The sequence below is a fragment of the Taudactylus pleione genome, unplaced genomic scaffold, assembly GCF_031769625.1.
Source record: "Taudactylus pleione unplaced genomic scaffold, aTauple2 ptg000609l, whole genome shotgun sequence".
Lineage (NCBI taxonomy): Eukaryota > Metazoa > Chordata > Amphibia > Anura > Myobatrachidae > Taudactylus > Taudactylus pleione.
The window spans coordinates 7,488,776-7,508,033 of NW_028285011.1; the positions used below are offsets into that span (position 1 = coordinate 7,488,776).

The window sequence follows — 19,258 nt, forward strand, 5'->3', positions numbered from 1 at the left end:
AGATATCAAACACGGAACCAGGGGTCAGGCAGAATTGGAGTCACGAACAAGCGAAGCTCAGAACCAATAGTCAGGATATACACAGGAACGCTGAAATATGGTAATGGAGCCTATACTCTGGCACTGAGATACTCCCAGGAACTTACTTATATAGGTCAGGGTTCAAGCCAGACCCAATCAGTGACTTCCTAACCCTACCTGCCTCTTTAATCTACTTGCAGTACAGCACGCTCGCCCCTAAGGTAGCCGTGGCCATCTGCACATCTTGACAGGTGAAGCCCGTGGCAGCAGTCGCAGGGATCTCCCTGCTTGCCGCTCGCCAGAGCACAAGACAGGCAGCCCGGGAGGACGTAATCGGCAGCGGGCCTGCTGGCCGATTGGGAGCCAGTACTGCCAGATCCAGTAAGTGATGACCGGTGTCCGGCACACTGTGACAATGGTACACCCAAGTGACAAAGACTTGGGGACCCTGTAAAACAAACTGAGAGGGGTGGCAAAAAAAAATAAGAGTGACACTGATGGGGGGGCATGGCCTGGTGGTAGGAGCCTGACTCCATAGCTCCTATGCCCAAATATCTGTTAGTTATCCTGGACCCTCACACTGGCATATTGCTGGTAACTTACCTCTCTAAACTCCGGCAGACCCTCTGCCTGCCTGTCTCCTTCGGCTGTTGTGTTACAGGTGTATACATTCGGGAAGCCGGCTGCCTTAATACCGGCAGCCAGCTTCCTGACTGTCATATCCAGTCGAGGGATGAAATGCTGGGCATCTAGATGTAGACGCCTGACAATTCCCCTACGCCGCAAGCGGACAGCCACGGGGGGGGAGGGTTAGGTTTAGGGCACCCGGGGGGGACTTAGGGTTAGGCACCCCCCGAGGGTTAGGCACCCCCGGAGGGACTTAGGGTTAGGCACCCCCCCAGGGGACTTAGGTTTAGGCAGCGGGGAAGGGGGGGTTAAGCACTTAGAGGGGGATTAGGGTTAAGCACTTGGGGGGTAGGTTAGGGTTAGGCACTCCTAAGGAGGGTTAGGGGGTTAGGTCAGGTTAGTTAGTACTTACCTATCCATGATCGGGATTTCCAGCGCTGTCGGGCTTCCACTGCCGGGAACTCTGCTGTTGTCGGCCAGGCGCTGCCGGGAATCGAAGCGCCGGCCATGTGGCCGGTGGTATTTCATACCGATTCCATTACAGGCACTGTTAATTTCCCCCTGCAGTGTCTCCTTATCACGGGCGCCATCTTGGGTCCAGCTTGGGCAGCTGATGCGGCTCCTGTCTCCAGCACTGGCTACTTTTGTCTCCTGATCAGTGTCCTGGGTAGGTGGATAGGTGGCGGATCCTGTTCCTATCATTCTACATCTCTCCTTGGGTCTCTACAGTCCCGTGACTCCCGGTTCCTGCCGCCATCTTGAAGTACTACCCTGCATCAGTAACTGATGCAGGGCTGAAGGTAAATCCACTGTCTCCTCTCCTGTGACCCCCAGAGTGAAAGAGTGTAAATTAGGACTGCTGCTGTGTCTCATTTTTTGGATGTCTATTGCCTGCTGTTCCTGTCTGCTGACCTCTAAGACTCTCCATATTATATTTGGGGATCATCTCCTGGGATGTTTTTTATTACCCTAATATCCTGATCTGATAGTTATCTGTTACCTTGGTTACCTCCTTCTGTGGCTATGCCTTCTCTGAATAAAATGGATCGTCTCCTTAAGGCTATTGCTAACTCTGAAGAGAGGCTCATGGCTCGGATGGCAAATCTGTATGCTGAGTTGTCTCTTCCATGTTATGACTTACCATACACTGAGGCTCGGCTTGGTGAAATGGAGACTTGCATTCCCACTCTGGAGGATGATGATACTCATGTTGTTGGTCAATCGACCGCCTTCAAGTTTTGGAGAATGACAAATCCGACGCCATTGAAGGATGCTTTGTTAATATCTTATCTCCTCCCTTGATGTTTTATTCTGTAGGCCTCATTTCGTCTACAAAAAAATCAATATATGATTCGGGATTTATCATTTAAGTATTATATGTACTTTTCTGTTTGTTCTTGGGAGGGCTGGACCGATACACTTTCTTTATTTCTTGTTTTGCAAGAGGCTGAGGCTTTGCCTGATTAGTAATCTGGAGTCCATAGTGTTTGTCAAACTGTTAGTGCCTTTTATGTATGGTTTTATTTCTCCGCACAGATGTATACATATATACCCTGATTTTCTAAATTCTCATATTTCTAATGTTATAAATGTATCTTATTTTGTTTTAGTGTGGGAGGAATTTTACTTTTTTTTGTGCCTGAGACCCAGGTCACATTTGACTTATGGTCACTTAGCCTATTATCCCTGTTTATTAATTACTACAATTATCCTCAATCTGGGTTGGGGGATGGTGGGGGTTTTACTACTGACATATAAGTGTTCTTTATATCCTTATATTTATGTTAAGGGGGTAGTGGCTCTTGATTAGAAATGTTTTAGGGGACCTGTTTGTGAGCCGGGGTTAGGTCTAACCAGTTTAGGACCATTTAGTCTATTGCCCCTGTTATTTACTCTGTGCTATTATCCTATATTTGGGTAATTGGGGTGGGGGGGGGGGTAAGGTACTTAGTTAGTTTAGAATAGTTAGTGGTGTGGTGGAACATTAAGTGATCCAAGTATACCTAGGTTGGGGTTAGGTTATACAGGGTGGGGGTTATGGGGAGGTTTGCTTTGGGGTTTTCTGGGGGTGATATATATTTTATTTTAATTTTGTTTAGATTTATGTGTTGGCAGATATTAAAATGTTCCCCCTTTCTTTTATATTTTATTTTATTTATTTTATCCTGTTTTGTGATATTATTTGAAGATTGTACAGTGTCGAGATATCCTATCTGCTCACACGACCTGCTCTCATTTAACTCTATATCGCGCGGGCCCAGATGGCGCCTATGGGTACGCGTTATAATATCCATATGGCCTGAGCTGGTTGTGGTTTTTTTGTCCTTTTTGTTATATGCTTGACTTATATTTTATTTATAAGTATCTATTGATTTGATTGACACTGTACATTTTATTGTGGATTAAGCTGTATCTTATATCTGCTGACATTGTTACTATACTGTAATTCTCTTTTATTTTGATTGCGTGTATTTAGAAACACTTCAATGAAAATTATAAGATTTAAGAGCGACACTGATGGCATAGTACAATTTTTTTCTTTTTAAGTGATATAACATTGTAGTCTCAGTGCTAAAATAAAGCATCTAAATTGTATTTGACACTATCATAGCCTCTACAGCCTAAGCGGCCCCTAGATCTCTGTCCATTCACTTTACATTTTCTATACACAATAGTGTGTGTGTGTGTGTGTGTATACGTGGTTTTATCCCAGTCATATTCAGAAGGGATTATTTTGGTTAGATTGAGTGGTTTAAAGAATATAAATGTAACTAATTGAAACTAATACCTCTTTCAGACTTATGCCAAATACCCGGGTTTTCGCGCATGAACGCACATCAACCCGGGACTGACGCAAGTCTGAAAGGTGTAACCCGGGTTGACAGTCCGGCTCTATTGTCAAAGGTGCTACCCGGGTCGCGCCTTAAACAAACTGATTGGCCGTGTACAGTGGCGCTTGGAGATGAGATCATCTGCAAACAGCAACTGAATGCCGAAAGACCGGGGTCACTGCAAGATCCGGGTCCGGTATAAAGGGCTATTCCCGGGTCATCCCCCTTGTGTGAAAGGGGTATCCCGGCTTCAACCCGTGCTCGGTATAATTGGTGATGTGGGAGTGATGTATTGGTGGGTATGAGGGAATTAATAATTATATAGGGGCTAATTATGTTGAATGGTGTTGCTACTATGATGCTGAATGAGTTAATGAATTTTGAGGAGGGTTATTTAATAGTGAGGTTGTATGGCGGTCACAGGGTTTTATGGCAGTCACAAAGTGATTTCAAGATTTCTTGTATGGGGGTCACAAAACTGCTCTCAGTATTTATTGTATGGCGGTCACCAAATGCTCACATTATTGTATGACGGTCACAATCCTACTCTCAGTATTTATAGTTTGGAGGTCACAAAAATGCTGTTTTGTGGGTGGGGGCGTCATTGCTACACAATGCCGAGATTACAGCTTCCCCCAGACCAGCCACTTATGCAAGGTGGGAGCTGACGCCAGCGTGTGTGGGTGACTTTCCCACACTTCCAGGGGGGCCGGGAGTGACACCTGATTTCCGAAGGCTCCCGGCCATTTCAGGAGAGTAGGCAAGTATGATTGTATGGTGGTCACAAAAATGCTCATAGTATTGTATGGCAGTAATAAAAATGGTCTTTGTATTTGTATTGCATGGCAGTTACAAAAATGGTCCCTGTATTGTATGACGGTCACAAAAGTGTTAATGTAATTTCAATTGTTGTTATATTGTTATTTTTATAATTTATGTTGTTAATAAGTCTAAAAAAGAAATCTAATAATATTTTAAGAAGTCAAGTTTATATGAGGGGTTGGGTGGAGAGTATTTGAGGGAGCAGGGGCGGTATTGTGTAACTTTGCCTAGGGCACCTAGAGACCTTGCATCATCCCTATATGCAGCATACTTTATTTGTGTAAAACAAGTGTTTTGAAATTCACTTTTTAAACAATGTTTCAGCAGGTGTGTTTTTCATCCACTTAGACACAGACTGTGGCCCTGATTCAGAGCCGGACTCTCTGACAGAGCGCTCGCTCTGAATCAGGGCCGGGCTATTTTTTTTAGAACGGCCTCCTGGCCGCTCGCATAGCTGTGGGTGACCACCCACAGCTATAGCGAGCGGCCAGGAAGATGGTCTCGATGGTCAAGACCATCGCGACCATCGGGCTTGCGACGATACCCTTGTGGTAGGGTCTCGTTGCCGCAAGCCCCAGAGAGATTTCGGCTCTAACAGAGCTGAAATCTCTCCCACTCACATCACTTGTGATGTCAGTGGGGCCGCCCCCAAACGGAGGCGTTCACATGGGAACGCCTCCGTTTGGGCAGCCACACCCCCAGCCCGCCCACCAAAGGGGGCGTGCTGTCACTCAACATCGACAGCACGCCCCTTTTGGTACGAGACCCGGAGTGACAGATTGCCCTTCGTTATCCGGGTCTCGCACATGCACACAACGGAACCAGCTCCATCGTGCGCATGTGCTCTGGGCCACCATCGACCCGGTTGCGAGCGCTCAGCGCTTGCGACCGGGTCTGAATCAGGCCCAGTGTCCATCATCATGAGTGTGCAGCTTACACTAGGGTTTCAGCACCCGCAAGTTAGGCTGTGTCAGTTCAGTGCCCATTTAGTCGCAATTCCCACCACAACCCTAACTGTGTGGAGTTTGTATATTCTCACTGTGTTGCGTGGGTTTCCTCCGGGTACTCCGGTTTCTTCCCACACTCCAAAAATATACTGTTAGGTTAATTGGCTCCAAACATAAAAATTAACCCTCCTGTGTATGTATGTACATGTGATAGGGAATATAGATTGTAAGCTCCACTGGGGCAATTACTGATGTGAATGGCCTAATATTCTCTGTAAAGCGCTGCGGAATATGTGTGCGCTATATAAATAACTGGTAATAATAATAATAATTTGCAACTACATTCACTTACTGTACAATGGCCATATCTGCATGCCCCCTATCCATGTATACACACCCATTTAAGCCCCAGGCCTCATAGTCATACACATTCACAGTACCAATTTAAAAAAATGCAGTGTGAAAAGACACACGCATACAAAAGTCATAGTTGCAGCTGTAAAAAGATGCAACGCGCATTTACACCTGAATGTGATTATATCCCCAAAATGTGCAATAACTTACAGCAAGCACTCAGCATTAACCTCTGATCGATCCAGTAAAAATGATAGCAAACGTCTGATTAGGTGCTATTGGTATTTGCACTTTGTTACTAAACCAAGATGAAATCATGTGTAATTTTACTTAAAGCTGCAGATTGTGTATGTGCGATATGCACGCTCCCGCTGTCGATATATATGTCGGCCTGACAAATATCAGCTGGGTAAGCATCAGTGTGTACCCCGCTTAACGCTAACCATTACTACTGTTGCTGATTATAACAAAAACAATATACTGTCACTGCACTGTTGTTTCAACTAGAATTCAGCCTAGAGACTATATTTGCCAAGGTTATGATCACATTTTGAAAGTCAAATCATACTCGCCTACTCTCCCGGGAACTGCGGGAGGCTCACAATTTTTCGAGAAATCCCTCGCACCTCCGGAAGAGTAAGCACATATGCCGCATTCAGCCCACTTCCTAGTGAAGTGGGCAGAACAGGGAGAGAATTTTCTTGGGGATTGGCGGTCGGGCGAGTAGGGGGCGGAACTTAATGACGCGATTCTATAAGAGTTGCGTCATTTGGCCCCATCACCTAGTTAAGTATGCAGTATTCACGGCAATTTATCAATTCTAACCATCTGCTCCAGCCCCCCTCACCGCCAACCTGCTTCTCCCGAGGAGGACAAACTTAAGTAGGCAGGTATTAGTCATGTTATTCCACAGTGCTGGGCATTGATGAACAGAGCTTGTTTCTAACTGATTAATTGTGAATGTGTATGCTACAGTATGGTCTGAACTACACAGTAATACATGGGGTTGTTTTATAAATAATGATAGTGACTTAGATCTCTATAGATAGGAAGAGTCTTCCATCTCAAATATCCAATTAGCTCTACTGCAATAACTTCTAAAAATAGTTTATATTCAGTCTTTGAATATATGTATCAACTGTAGGAAAAATACTTTATACATAAGTTATAAATTGGTAAGAGGGAACTACAACTACATGTAAAATGTACTTTTTTTCCAATATATTTTCATAAGCACATTATCTGTAATTGCATTTATTACATATGCCACATTTTCTTGAAAAAAAAGACTGGCTTACTAAAGCCAGACTTATTTTTGGTACAATTAACTTTTGGTTCCCCACTTGTAGTTGGGGATGGAAACAATTAGTACATTATATATCTAATGGAACAATGTTCCTGAGTTGAAATGAATCCATATAAATTAACTAATGTGTTTTTGTTTTCTGTTATACTGGGATTCATTTAGTGGTTTCTGTATACAGTACATGTTACATAAATTGTAATAACCACTAAGCATTCATTTAAAACCTTTAGAATAATAACGCACTATCCCAGAAAAAAACATCTACCGACGGATTGCCGGATCATGCGATGGGTTTGGAAATGACGATCCGCCGGTCAATAATGCCGACCGGCTGCCATCAATGTTCCAGAGGATGCAGCCTCATCCATCTCTGAATCATGCCTGTTATGCTCAGTGGCCTATGTGCAAGTGTTCATAAATAGGCTATTGTACTCACATTTAAAATACTATTTATTCCAGGAAAAATAGGAAGCAGTAACTACTCATACATCTTTTCCATTAGAATGCCGGGTCGAACCCGGGATTATGTTCACGCACCCCTCCCGGGCGCGACCCGGTTGAGACACCATACAGACAAGTGGCCCGACCCAGCACTAATGTCGGTTTGATGACGCCATCGGCATCACATGTGGAACCTGCGCTTAGAGATGATCTCATCTCCAAGCGTCGGCTCTTCCTATGCAGGGAATGGGACCTGGGTCAATGCGTTCCCAGGTTACCCGTTCACATCATGAGCAGGGTTAAACCCTTCTCGTGACCAGGGTTAAAATGCTGGGTCTCTCTACCCAGCTTATTTCTAGCTGGCCGTTTCACACTGCACAGTAAGCCGGGTTGCTACGTGCTTACGTGCAATAACCCGGGTTATTGCTGCTAGTGGACAAGGGGTATAAGATATACATTAGGTGGAATAAAGCTATACATTACTTCCTTTAATATTACATAAATTTTAATTGTAGTAAATAAAAACATAACATATCTTAAAAAAGAAACACATTTTGAAATGCTATGATTAATTAAAGCAGTCTGATGTTCTAAAAGGTTTCATAAAATCTGTTTTGTTTGCTGGAATACAAAACCTAGTTTGGTTGCCAGTTAATTGATCTCAGTATGCAACAATGCTATAATCAGTCATTTTAAATAGCAAATCTGTTTGTATATTTATCTGTTTAAGATTGCTCAGTATTGTGATTGTGAAGGTATCACTGTGGTGAGTAATAAACTCAAATAAAATGCACTGTACAAAGGTATAATGTATTTTGTTTACATTTTTATTTACTAAAATAACATTTATTTCATATAAATATGATAGAGGTTCAACATGAAAATATCACAAAATATAGTTTATGTTGTCCACACTTATATGACATAGCTTTCAAATAAAGACAGAAATAGTGTTCCAGCGTAATTAAATCTCATAAGTTATATACACTGAATCTAGAAAAAGAAATTAGTTTGCATGAGGCAACATTACAGGTCATAAATACTGAATTTTTCATGTAAAGCAAATACCTTTGAATCATTCTAGCACCGCTTAGTAAACAGGGCAAACATCTTATTGAGGGTACATGCCATTAAGTACATAATGTACTTTTGATATATGCTTCTTATATTGTAAACATTATGACAGACTGGCACTGAGTATATTTTATTTCTGAGTCAAATACTGGCTTCCCTGAAATCTTCTGTAAATCCTGGCAACAGCAGATCCTCTTTGTGTTTCACACAAGCTGTCAGTCATTATTACATCACCACATTATTCATACGTACCAAGCTCAGAATGGATAAAAAGATGTAAACAGACATTGACTGTCAGGAAGAATCCAAATACAAGAGAGTGCCCTTTTCCTCTATATAATCACGTGTATACAGTACAAAGCTTACACTCAGAATTGTGTGCGCTGGATAGATGTAATGATCATTTTACCAAATTTACAATGTCTCTTTAAATACAGTACATTGAAGACTACACACATCTTCACACATATATTTGAGGTAATCAAATGAGTATACAACTATACATATAATAAAGTGCATTAAAGTGGACCTGTCACCAGGCTCTATATAAAACTGTTGAGTTTTAAAATATTAAAAACATAATCACTCTAGCTGTTCCTAACTTAAGCATGTCCTCACTGTTGTTCTAAATAGTGAGAAATAAAAAAGGTATTTACACAGGTGTCCATATATATATATTTTTTCAATTAACAATTAAATCCTGTTTATAATGCTTACAAGAGTACCCTTATTTACAATACTGATAAATGACCTGCTTAATCTGGCTATGCCTTCATAGTTTACTTGAATGTAATGCCACTCGTAAAGGAGAACAGAAGCAGAGAACTAATACATGTCCCAATAAAATGTTAAAGTGTAATTTCATGGTGACAGTTCCACTTTAAAGAATCAGTAATATTAAAATTGCTATTAATATGAAGAGGTAACAATTCAATTACTAGTACCATAGCCAATGTCCAAATACATATGTCCAATAATGATAATAATTATACTTGTACATATCTGAAATAAGTGCCATCAATCTGTTCATTCCAGTAATCAAGTTTGGCCATGTTAGACAGGTTAATAAATATACAAGTCCTTTAGATGACTGCACAATAAACCTGCTTTTTTGCCACCGATCAAACAGCCTTAATGCCGTATTATACATAATAATTACCAAGTTGCCCATACATTTTCTGATGATGCCTAGCCATAATTATTTGTATACATTTATAAACTTTTTGGTAGGTATTTAGAAGTAATGGGCAATTGTCAAAGTGCAATTCCTATCTACTTTATTTTGTTATTAAAAGCTTGGAACTGATCACCACTCCCTTCTTGTCATTAGAAGGAGCGTCAGAATTGTCATCACTAAATAAGAATACAGGTTGAGTCTCCCACATCCAAATATTCCGAAATATGGAATTTTTTTGGCATGACTGAGATAATGAAACCTTTGATTTTTGATGGTTCAATGTACACAAACTTTGTCTATGGCACAAATTATTAAAAATATTGTATAAAATTACCTTCAGGATGTGTGTATATAAGGTGTATATGAAACATAAATGAATTTCATTTCTGTACACAAATTTTGCTTGAACCACAAAATTATTGAATATATTGTATAATATTACCTGTAGGCTGTGTGTATAAGGTGTATATAACACATAAATGCATTCTGTGTGTATATTTGGGTCTTTTTTCCAAGATATGTCATTATGGTATGCAAATATTCCAAAATACGGAATATTCAGTAATCCAAAATACCCCTGGTCCCAAGCATTTTGGCTATGGGAGACTCAACCTGTAGTAGAATTTTTGGGTCCTAGCACTGAAAGTCATTGAACCTGTATTTATGAAAATGCAGACTATCAATTAACAAAAAATCGGCCACATGATAAAATATTTATTTGAAATATTGGTTCATCCCACAAAACAGCTATATCTGCTGTGTGTAGATCTACAAGCAAATAAGCCCCACTTTTGTGCCTTTCTTAGTTTATTGCCGTATATATTTGTACAGCTATGTTTCCTTCAGACTTTTAGAATCAAGGTTGGTTCTGCATTACATAATACATAGTGACTAATACCCTTTTTACACCAGAACTAAATCCCAGGTTATTGCAGGGTTAACCCAGTTTTCTTCTAGGTGTAAAAGGGACCAGGGTTGGATTCCTGGGTCGAGTGACCCAGCAATCCAACCCAGGTAACTTGCAGGGTTTAACACAGTAATGACCCATGAAACCCTGCAGTGTAAACGGGTAACCCGGGTCGTCTGACCAGGGTCCCGTTTACAGCATAGGGACTTCCTGGTTTCTCAGCGCTTGGAGATGATGTCATCTCCAAGCGCTGGGAGAAGTGTTCCACTGCATTCATGTGCAGTGTGAACGGCGCAGATCTACTGCATTCATGTGCAGTGTGAACGGTGCGCCGTAGTGGACAATGGTTGTGTCCAGGGTTTGACCTGATTTGGAATTATGTTCCAAATCTTGGGTCAGACCCTGGACTCAGGTGGAAAAGCAGTATTATTAATAACATCTTTCTAGGACACCATAAGGGGAGGAGATAGGAGGAGGCAGCAAGGGCTTATCAGTTCTTGTCGTGCATGTGCAGAATGTTGGCAGAATTGACGAAAACATTAACCTGCCATTTTCAGTAGTATATGTTAAAATACTGCTTAATGTTTAGTGGTATAAACATAAAATCTAACAGAAATAATGTGCTTTGATTTGCCTAAGTAACCATGTTATGGACATCTATATTCCACAATATATAAAAGTAAATGTAATGTAAACAATACAATAAAATACAATAAATGCAAACTACACGTACATATAATTAGAGGTGTAACTAGAAGGAAAACTGACTACTACTGGCTCTCGACTGTTACCAAATTAACATAAAATATAAATCAACCTACATCCCCAATCCTCCTCCCTTGGTTGTAGTAGGTTAAACTTCTGTCTGTACATAAAGGGGGACTTTCAGATTACATATTATTAATATTATTACTTGTTCATATTATTTATTTTATACCATTTACAGGCAAAAATGTGAAAGTATTGCCTGTGCTTTTTTTTTTATCTGCAGAGATCACTCCATGGAAGAACTGAAAATGCATGGGGCCATATGTGGGGTGGAAGTCGGACCCTTTCCATTTTTTAAAGTAAGGTAGGATGTTAATGGAATAATGGCGCAGAGAAATTCCTTTGATAATAATGCCCAGATTGGAGTTAAAACTGTCCTTCATGTGACCAATGGGAATCATCCAAAATATTGTTTAGGTATAACATGATTTACAGGCTAATTAAGCCTTTTAATAAATGTACTTAATGAGATTCCAGCTGTCAGCAATGCCTTGAGCAATATCAAATTAGTAGTTTTATCTATACAATGCACTGTTGCAGTTTACATTTCTTCAAACTCAAAGTATAAACACCTGATAGTTGTCATGTGGTAGATGTCACATGTAATGTCAGATAATCCAGTTACTAAAATCCCATCAATTGAGGTTTTATAATTGTTATTAGGGTTTTATTTATCTTTCATCTTAATTAAATTGAATATTAAATATTGAGGTGCTCATTTTTTGGGGAGCTCATTATTTCCAGCACTAGTATTCTAAGGCTTATTTAAATACAAGGTTAAAATAAATGCTCATTATGTCCCAGCTTTAATCCCATTCATCTAGGACCCTTAAAGGGCCAGTAGTATATCCTTCTCATACATAATTGGTTATTTAGTACTAAGACTAGAAAGCCAGGGGAGTTAGTGGTGAAAAGCACAGGTGAAAGTGTGTTATGACAACACACCCTGATGGAAGCATTGCGTGTCCATGATCAGGTTTCATCATGTGTCGTTGGTTTAACCACCGTCTGTACCACGCTTGGGTTTAGCATTTCTTGCGGAAAAAATAGCAACGACACCAGGTGCAACTTTCCATTCTGAGTTAGATTTCAGCTGCAAAGTAACTTAAATAAAGTTGTTCCAGTATAAAATAAAGTGCACATCATGACAGGGTTTTGCTGCTGTTGTTGTTTAAAAATAAAGTATGTAAACTATATTACATAACTCCAATGTAAACAAAAGAGAGTCGAGGATATATTTAGAACAGGTCTATATTCAGTGCAAGTATTGTGCAAGCTGCTCATCTGAGTTAATGGCCACATACACCTTAAATAGACAAGTGCTTCTCCCCTTCCCTGTGCTGTAAAAAAAACACAGAGATATTAGAATTCATGCTTCATAAGGTCACGCTGTGCAAAAGATTGACTTAACTGCTATTATTATTAACCTTTATTTATATGGCGCCACAAGTGTTCCGCAGCGCCTTACAAACTACATAAACAAATAAATGAAAAAGAAACCAGTGACTTATAGTACAATACAATGCAGGACAAGGACATGGTTCATACACATTGCTGCATTAGTGATCATAACACTCAAAATAAGCAGCAGGGAGTCAGCAGTCAAATGTTAGGTGCCCTTGTGGGGAGTAAGGAGTAGAAAAAAGTATAAGTAAGGGGAAGCTAGAAAACAATGGCAAAGTTTCATAATTCTGTATTCTAAACTGTTCCCCACAGACTATGTTTTGGAGTTACTGCAATCAAGCCAATGAGATTATTTCAACAGTGTAAACATTGGGAGTTGCTTGAAAAAAGGAATGACGCCCTGGAATAGAGCAGATTTTTCCAACAGGTGCCCAGAAACATTGGACAACAACATAACTGTATGTATGTATGTATGTATGTTACTCTAAAACAATAAAAAGCATTTACACGTTATAAAAACCCCTTTTGTTTAAAGAACTGCACAAACAGTGCTTACACATCTTCTGCCTCAAACATCATTTGTATCTGCTGTGCTTTTTATTTCCTCTTATTGATTATATAAACCAAAGGCAAAAGTAGATGGGTGATTTTTAGTCTCTGTGATAAAATCTAATAAGATTAGAAAACTGTCCTATTTTATGCTACTTTGTTTGCATGATCTGACAGTAATGTCCCTGAAAGCTCATTAAACAAACTATAGTAGAATTTCCTGCCCTGAGTCACAAAAAAAAGAACAAAACGGTTAATTACTTGTAGTTTGCAGAATGCTTTTAAATTGTGACATTGTGGAACTGCAGGCACTGGTCAAGCTAATTGGCAGTAAGCCATCTCAGTTCCTGCAGCTGGAACCCTTAGAAAATAAGATGAATAAAATTTGCGACTAGTGGGAAGTGATTAATTGCCAGGTAGCTGGAAACCGCTTGTGTAGTTTAGCCCAATGGGTGAAATGTTTACAATGTCATTTTCAAATAACATATGTTAAATTTAGACCAATTTAATTTTTTAACATACCATATCTATGAAGGAGTCCTAAATATTGTATAATACAGTAGAGCAGGTTTTCCCAAACTTGGTTCTCAGGCTTAAGGATAAACATACTCATGTGTGCACAGATGGTATAATTAAACTGACTAAGGCACTAATTAATGTGGGCTATTCATCAGCGTCACAATTCCCCGATCCCACGACGCCGTTCAAAACAGCCGGTCGTCGGACATCGATGATCAGCAATCTTGCGAGGAAATTCTGCATGTTAATTCCCCAAATTTGCTGATCATGATAATTTTCCCTGATTCCTCAAGTCAGGCATAGGGGATCAGAGAATTGCGGCAACAATTAGTTGCACATGTATGGGCCCCTCAAGTCACCTGTTCTTAAGCATGGATAGTCTTAAACCTGGACAACAGGTGGCTTGAGGAACGAGTTTTGGGACCACTGCAGTAGAGCATAGTTTTCTCATACTTAGCCGAATGTAGAATTATTCAGCTACTGCACACAACACTGTACAACTTGTTTTCTCTCCAGTACTTTACCCATGCTAGAATGAATGTAAGTATTTAAAAATACTGTTTTTACTGCTTGTTTATTTTTAACATATTCTTTTTAAGTTTAACCCTATAACTGCCTTGTCTTCCTTTTGTTTTTAAGAAAAAATGGTAATTTTTGTAAGCAAGAATATAAGTAGTTTAATGAATATTAACCACTATATATTACAAATAAAACTTAATCACCAGATAATGCAAACGTTGCAGTAGTTAAAAAGCGAAAACATTTGGAAATGTAACCGAGCTAAATTAGTGTCAAATGTTTTTTCCTTTTATAAATGTGATATATTGTCTCTTATTGCACCCAGACTTAAAAAAAGCAAACTACAAAAATAATTTTTGATAAACAGCATGTGGCATATATAATGAGTCCTATACTGTACATGTTTCTGCACGCTCTTTACCACTTACCATCTTCCTCTGATTGCTGAGACAGAAGGTACAGATGGGTCTAGGTGCTGCACTGGCCACAGAGGCTCTGTATTGTAGACATGGCTGTCCATCCATGCAGTCCTCCCCCAGCAGCAGAATGTTGGCTAGATGTGAAATGTAACTAGAAGCCAGCCTCAGGGTTTCTATTTTGGACAGTTTGCGGTCTGCAGGCTCTGTGGGGATTAGTGTCCTGAGGGCAGTGAAAGCTGTGTTCACGCTGTGTGTTCTGTCTCTCTCCCGGGCATTGGCAGCTTGTCTCTGTTTGCTGACTCCAGATAGTCTGCTTTTCCTCTTCCTTTTGCCCCTGTTGTCCCCAGATGGACTACTGTAACCTCCATCATCCCCTCCACCCAAAGACTTATCGGAGCTGTCACTTGCACTCTCAAGATCTTCAGCATCAGAGAGCAATCCACTACTGCAGTCTTCAGGTTGCCCAATGCCACCACCCACACACTTCATGGCCCTGCAGTCCACTCCTGTAACCTCTGCCTCTGCCCTCATAAGCAGCACCATCCCCCGGGCTCCCATCACTTTTTATGCACTGCAGGCAAAGAGCACCTGTTAGTAGCGAGCAACTCCACTTGATCCAGTGACACCTCAGCAAGTCATTTTTTGAATGGTTGCTCCATTTAGACTGAGCATGTGGTTGCTCCGTAAGGCAAGAAAGGTGGGGTTCGTGGAGGGTTATGGAGGTTGGGGCAATGGCACCATTCTAAGCAGTGCACCTGTTCTTGTTGTCATGTTATGGATAACAGCTAAAGACAGACGTCCTGTATTGAAAAGAGAGTGAAAGGGGACAGGCGGTGAGCTAACTAGGGTGACAAGTGAACCTGTGTAATCTCCATAAATGTAATGATCAGGGCACATAGATGATACACTAATACATCTTAGAATATTTGTTATGGTTTATGGATATCTTCATGGTAGTAAACCTAACAATGATCAAATAGACTTATGGATATAGATGCAAAGAGATCATCACTGTGTTTAGCAACATGGGTGCTTGCGTGGCTAAGGTAGAATAAAATATACTATACAAACAATAATAAAACAGTGCTTGCAAATGAGCACATTTTTTAGGAAATGTTCAGGAAGACTTTTTTTATACTGCATAGCAATAACTTCATACAAAGCATATGCAAGACATGGGGTACTTTTCTTAATAGTGCAAATATTAAGTCTTGAAGCTATTATTCTACATATAGTGATTTTACTCACTAAAGGTTTACCTCTTCACCTCCATGCAATAATTACTTTACCGCATTGTGACATATCTGGATTATCGTGCCTCGCTCAAATGATCCTTCTTCTTTGTTTCAATGTCAAGGACACAAAAATCAGAATGATCATTGTGAATTTTGAAAAGTTTACTTAAACAGTATGCTTCCATAGTTTTTTTCTAAATATGTTAGGTTTGATATTAGTGTTTGACAAGCAAACAATTTAATATATGATCAGAAGCTTTTAATGACTATATAATTGGAAATTTGTAATACATGGGGCTCCTGGTGCTTAGATATTATTCTGCTGTACATGACACTGCCTTTGAGGTTACAGAATAAAGATCTTTAGTTGTCATGCTTGTCACACTCCCTGTGTTCATAGGATCCCAATGGCAACAGATCTCCATTACCATTACCTCCCACCCCAATGTAAGAGGTCCATGTTTTTTGCACTCCATCCTCCCCTGTGACTGGTGTATTTTTTATACCTATTTTGCCCTCTTCCGGTTACAAGTCGCGGTCACTACTTGTCTCCCTATACTAGTTTACCTTCTCATGATGCTGTTGTTTCCATTCTCTCAGTTGCTAGGCGATCTGCACGACTGAGAAGGTCACGTGTTATCTGCAGCACGGCGTGATTGGTTCCTCCTCCTATTTCTACACACTGGCCTTTTGCCGCCTCACTGACTATAGCGTTCCTGTGGGTTCTCTCGGCTCAGCTGCATGGTCAGCATTCTGTGTCTCCTCGTCGTAGGGTATTCTGGAACTCCAGCTGAATTGTCTTGCTACCGGCTCACCAGCCTCTCCATTGGCTCCCTAGCCGCATCAGCAGCTTCTGTGCTGCTACCAACTCACCAGCCTCTCCAATGGCTTCCTAGCCGCACCAGCAGCTTCCGTGCTGCTACCAACTCACCAGCCTCTCCAACAGCTTCCTAGCCGCACCAGCAGCTTCCGTGCTACTACCGACTCACAAGCCTCTCCATCGGCTCCCTAGCCGCACCAGCTGCTTCTGTGCTGCCACCGTCTCTCAAGCCACTCCATCGACTTCTCAGCCGCACCAGCAGCTTCCGTGCTGCCACCGGCTCTCAAATCCGCATCGCAGTACACAAACTTGTGTACCGGCTCTCAAAGCTGCACTACACAAACTTGTGTAGCGGCTCTCAAAGCCACATCTCAGTACACGAACTTGTGTACCGTCTCTCAAAGCCGCATCGTAAAACACAAACTTGTTTACTGGCTCTCAAAGCTTAATCGCGGTACACAAACTTGTGGACTGGCTCACAAGCTTCACCATCGGCTCTCAAAGCCGCATCTAAAGTACACCCACTCCTGCTACCGGCTCAAAACCGTACCACGGGCACCTTAGCAGCACTATTGGCTTTCAAAGCCTCAGCATTAACTCACTTACTTTTGTTATCGGTTTCTGCTGCACCACTGGTTTCTAAGCCGCATCAATGGCTCTCAAAGCTGCACCACTTGTTCCCAAACTTCTGCTGTTCCTCTCACTATCGGATCCCATAGTATATTCGTGTGAACTGCTACTACCTCGAGTATTAAGACCAGGCGGCCACTTACTGTAAGTACCAGTGATTGTTTATAGATCTAAGGGAAGAATGGGTGGCTGTTAGTGGCGGAGGACCTCACTAGCCTGGGTTCTATGGGGTTCACATGCAACAAGCTTTGGGATTCATAACATTATAGACGGCCCTAAAAAATAGACTGGAGAACAGTCATGGAACAGCCGCAGAATCCTGATCAGGTGCTTGCTTCACAAATCCAAGTCCTCACTCAGAAGGTCCAAGAACTCTCCCTGCGTGTTGAAGAAGGCTGGTCTCCTGCTGTTTCGATTCCTCCCAGGGAGCCAAAAATTAACTTGCCAGATCGATTTTCTGAGGATCGCCGACAATTCCTTAACTTCTACGAAAGTTGCAAGCTATACTTCAGGCTACATCCTGTCTCCTCAGGGACAGAATCACAACAAGTTGGACTGGTAATTTCCCTTCTTCAGGGGGATCCACAAACTTGGGCTTTTGGCTTGCCCGTGACCCATGCCACGCTGCAGTCTGTTAATGCCTTTTTTACAGCCATGGGCTTACTGTATGATGACCCTGATAGATCTGTTTTGGCCGAGTCCAAACTGCGTTCCCTCAAGCAGGGTCAGAAGGTAATGGAAGACTATTCCTCTGAATTCCATAGATGGGCTACTGACTCTGGTTGGAATGATCCAGCCCTACGCAGCCAATATCGGTTTGGGCACTCTAAGGCTATCAATGACATCCTTCAACATCCCCCTGCTGAGTACTTGGATGACCTCATTAAGAAGGCCATTAGAATTGACCATCTCTGAGAACGTAGATGGGAACAAAATCTTCCGAAAAGGTCATTCCACTCTCCCACTTGGACTCCATCCTTTGATCGGGAAAAGCCAATGCAAATTGGTGCGTCTCGGTTATCACCCGAAGGGAGACGCAGGAGATGTACCCTAGGTCTCTGTATGTATTGTGGGGACAAGGGGCATAGTGTGAGCAACTGTCCACTCAGGCCAGTAAAAGGCAAGGCCCAAATGTCCAGGAGGAATTGCATTTAGGCCTGGCTCCTAATTCTTCCAAGAACTCGGTACTAGTCCCTGCAGCCATCCAACTTGTCAACTCCTCTCTGACCACTTTGGCATTTGTGGATAGCGGGGCGGCTGGCAACTTCATTGATTTTCTTCTTTTTCAGTCACTGGGTGTTCCCGCCATTCCATTGGATTGGGAAATTCCTATCTGCGGACTAGATGGAGGATTGGTTTCCAGTGGTTGCATCAAATTTAAAACACCTCCTCTCCGTATGCCAATCGGAGTCCTGCACTCAGAGACTATTTCCTTCTATCTCCTCCAGTGTCCTTTAGCGCCAATCGTTCTCGATCTCCCTTGGCTCAGGAATCATAATCCTGCCAATGATTGGTCCTCCAGGGAAATAGTAAGATATAGCCGTGCCTGTCAAACTTGCTGTCTTGCAGTTCCTATTCGGGCAGTTCAACCTGCGGTGGCTGAAGCTCCTCCCGCCATCTCAGTCCAATACCGAGATTTCGACGATGTTTTCTCCAAGCAGCTGGCGGATATTCTTCCTCCACATCGGTCATATGACTGTGCTGTTAATTTAGTGCCGGGAGCCAAATTACCTAAAGGCTGATTGTATTCCCTTTCCTTTCCAGAAGACAAGGCAATGAAAGACTACATCAAGGACCCGTTGGCGAGGGGATTTATCCATCCCTCTAAGTCACTGGTGGGGGCTGGCTTGTTCTTCGTGGAGAAGAAGGACGGGTCTCTTCATCCATA

At 41.6% G+C, this 19,258-nt stretch overlaps 1 protein-coding gene across 4 annotated transcripts in view; it reads right to left on the bottom strand.

The window, feature by feature from the left end:
- LOC148480612 (transcription factor 15-like) overlaps nucleotides 1-15,336 on the bottom strand; it is a 137,718-nt gene extending 122,382 nt beyond the window's left edge. For 3 of the 4 annotated variants that reach the window (XM_088454132.1, XM_088454131.1, XM_088454130.1), the window contains exon 1: nucleotides 14,695-15,336. In XM_088454132.1, coding sequence (XP_088310258.1) covers nucleotides 14,695-15,243 — 549 coding nt within the window. In that variant the 5' untranslated portion in view covers nucleotides 15,244-15,336. Of the gene's footprint in view, nucleotides 1-8,174; nucleotides 12,616-14,694 lie in introns of those variants that run through there. The other variant, XM_088454133.1, reaches the window with a different exon arrangement.
- Between the last annotated feature and the right edge of the window lie 3,922 nt (nucleotides 15,337-19,258).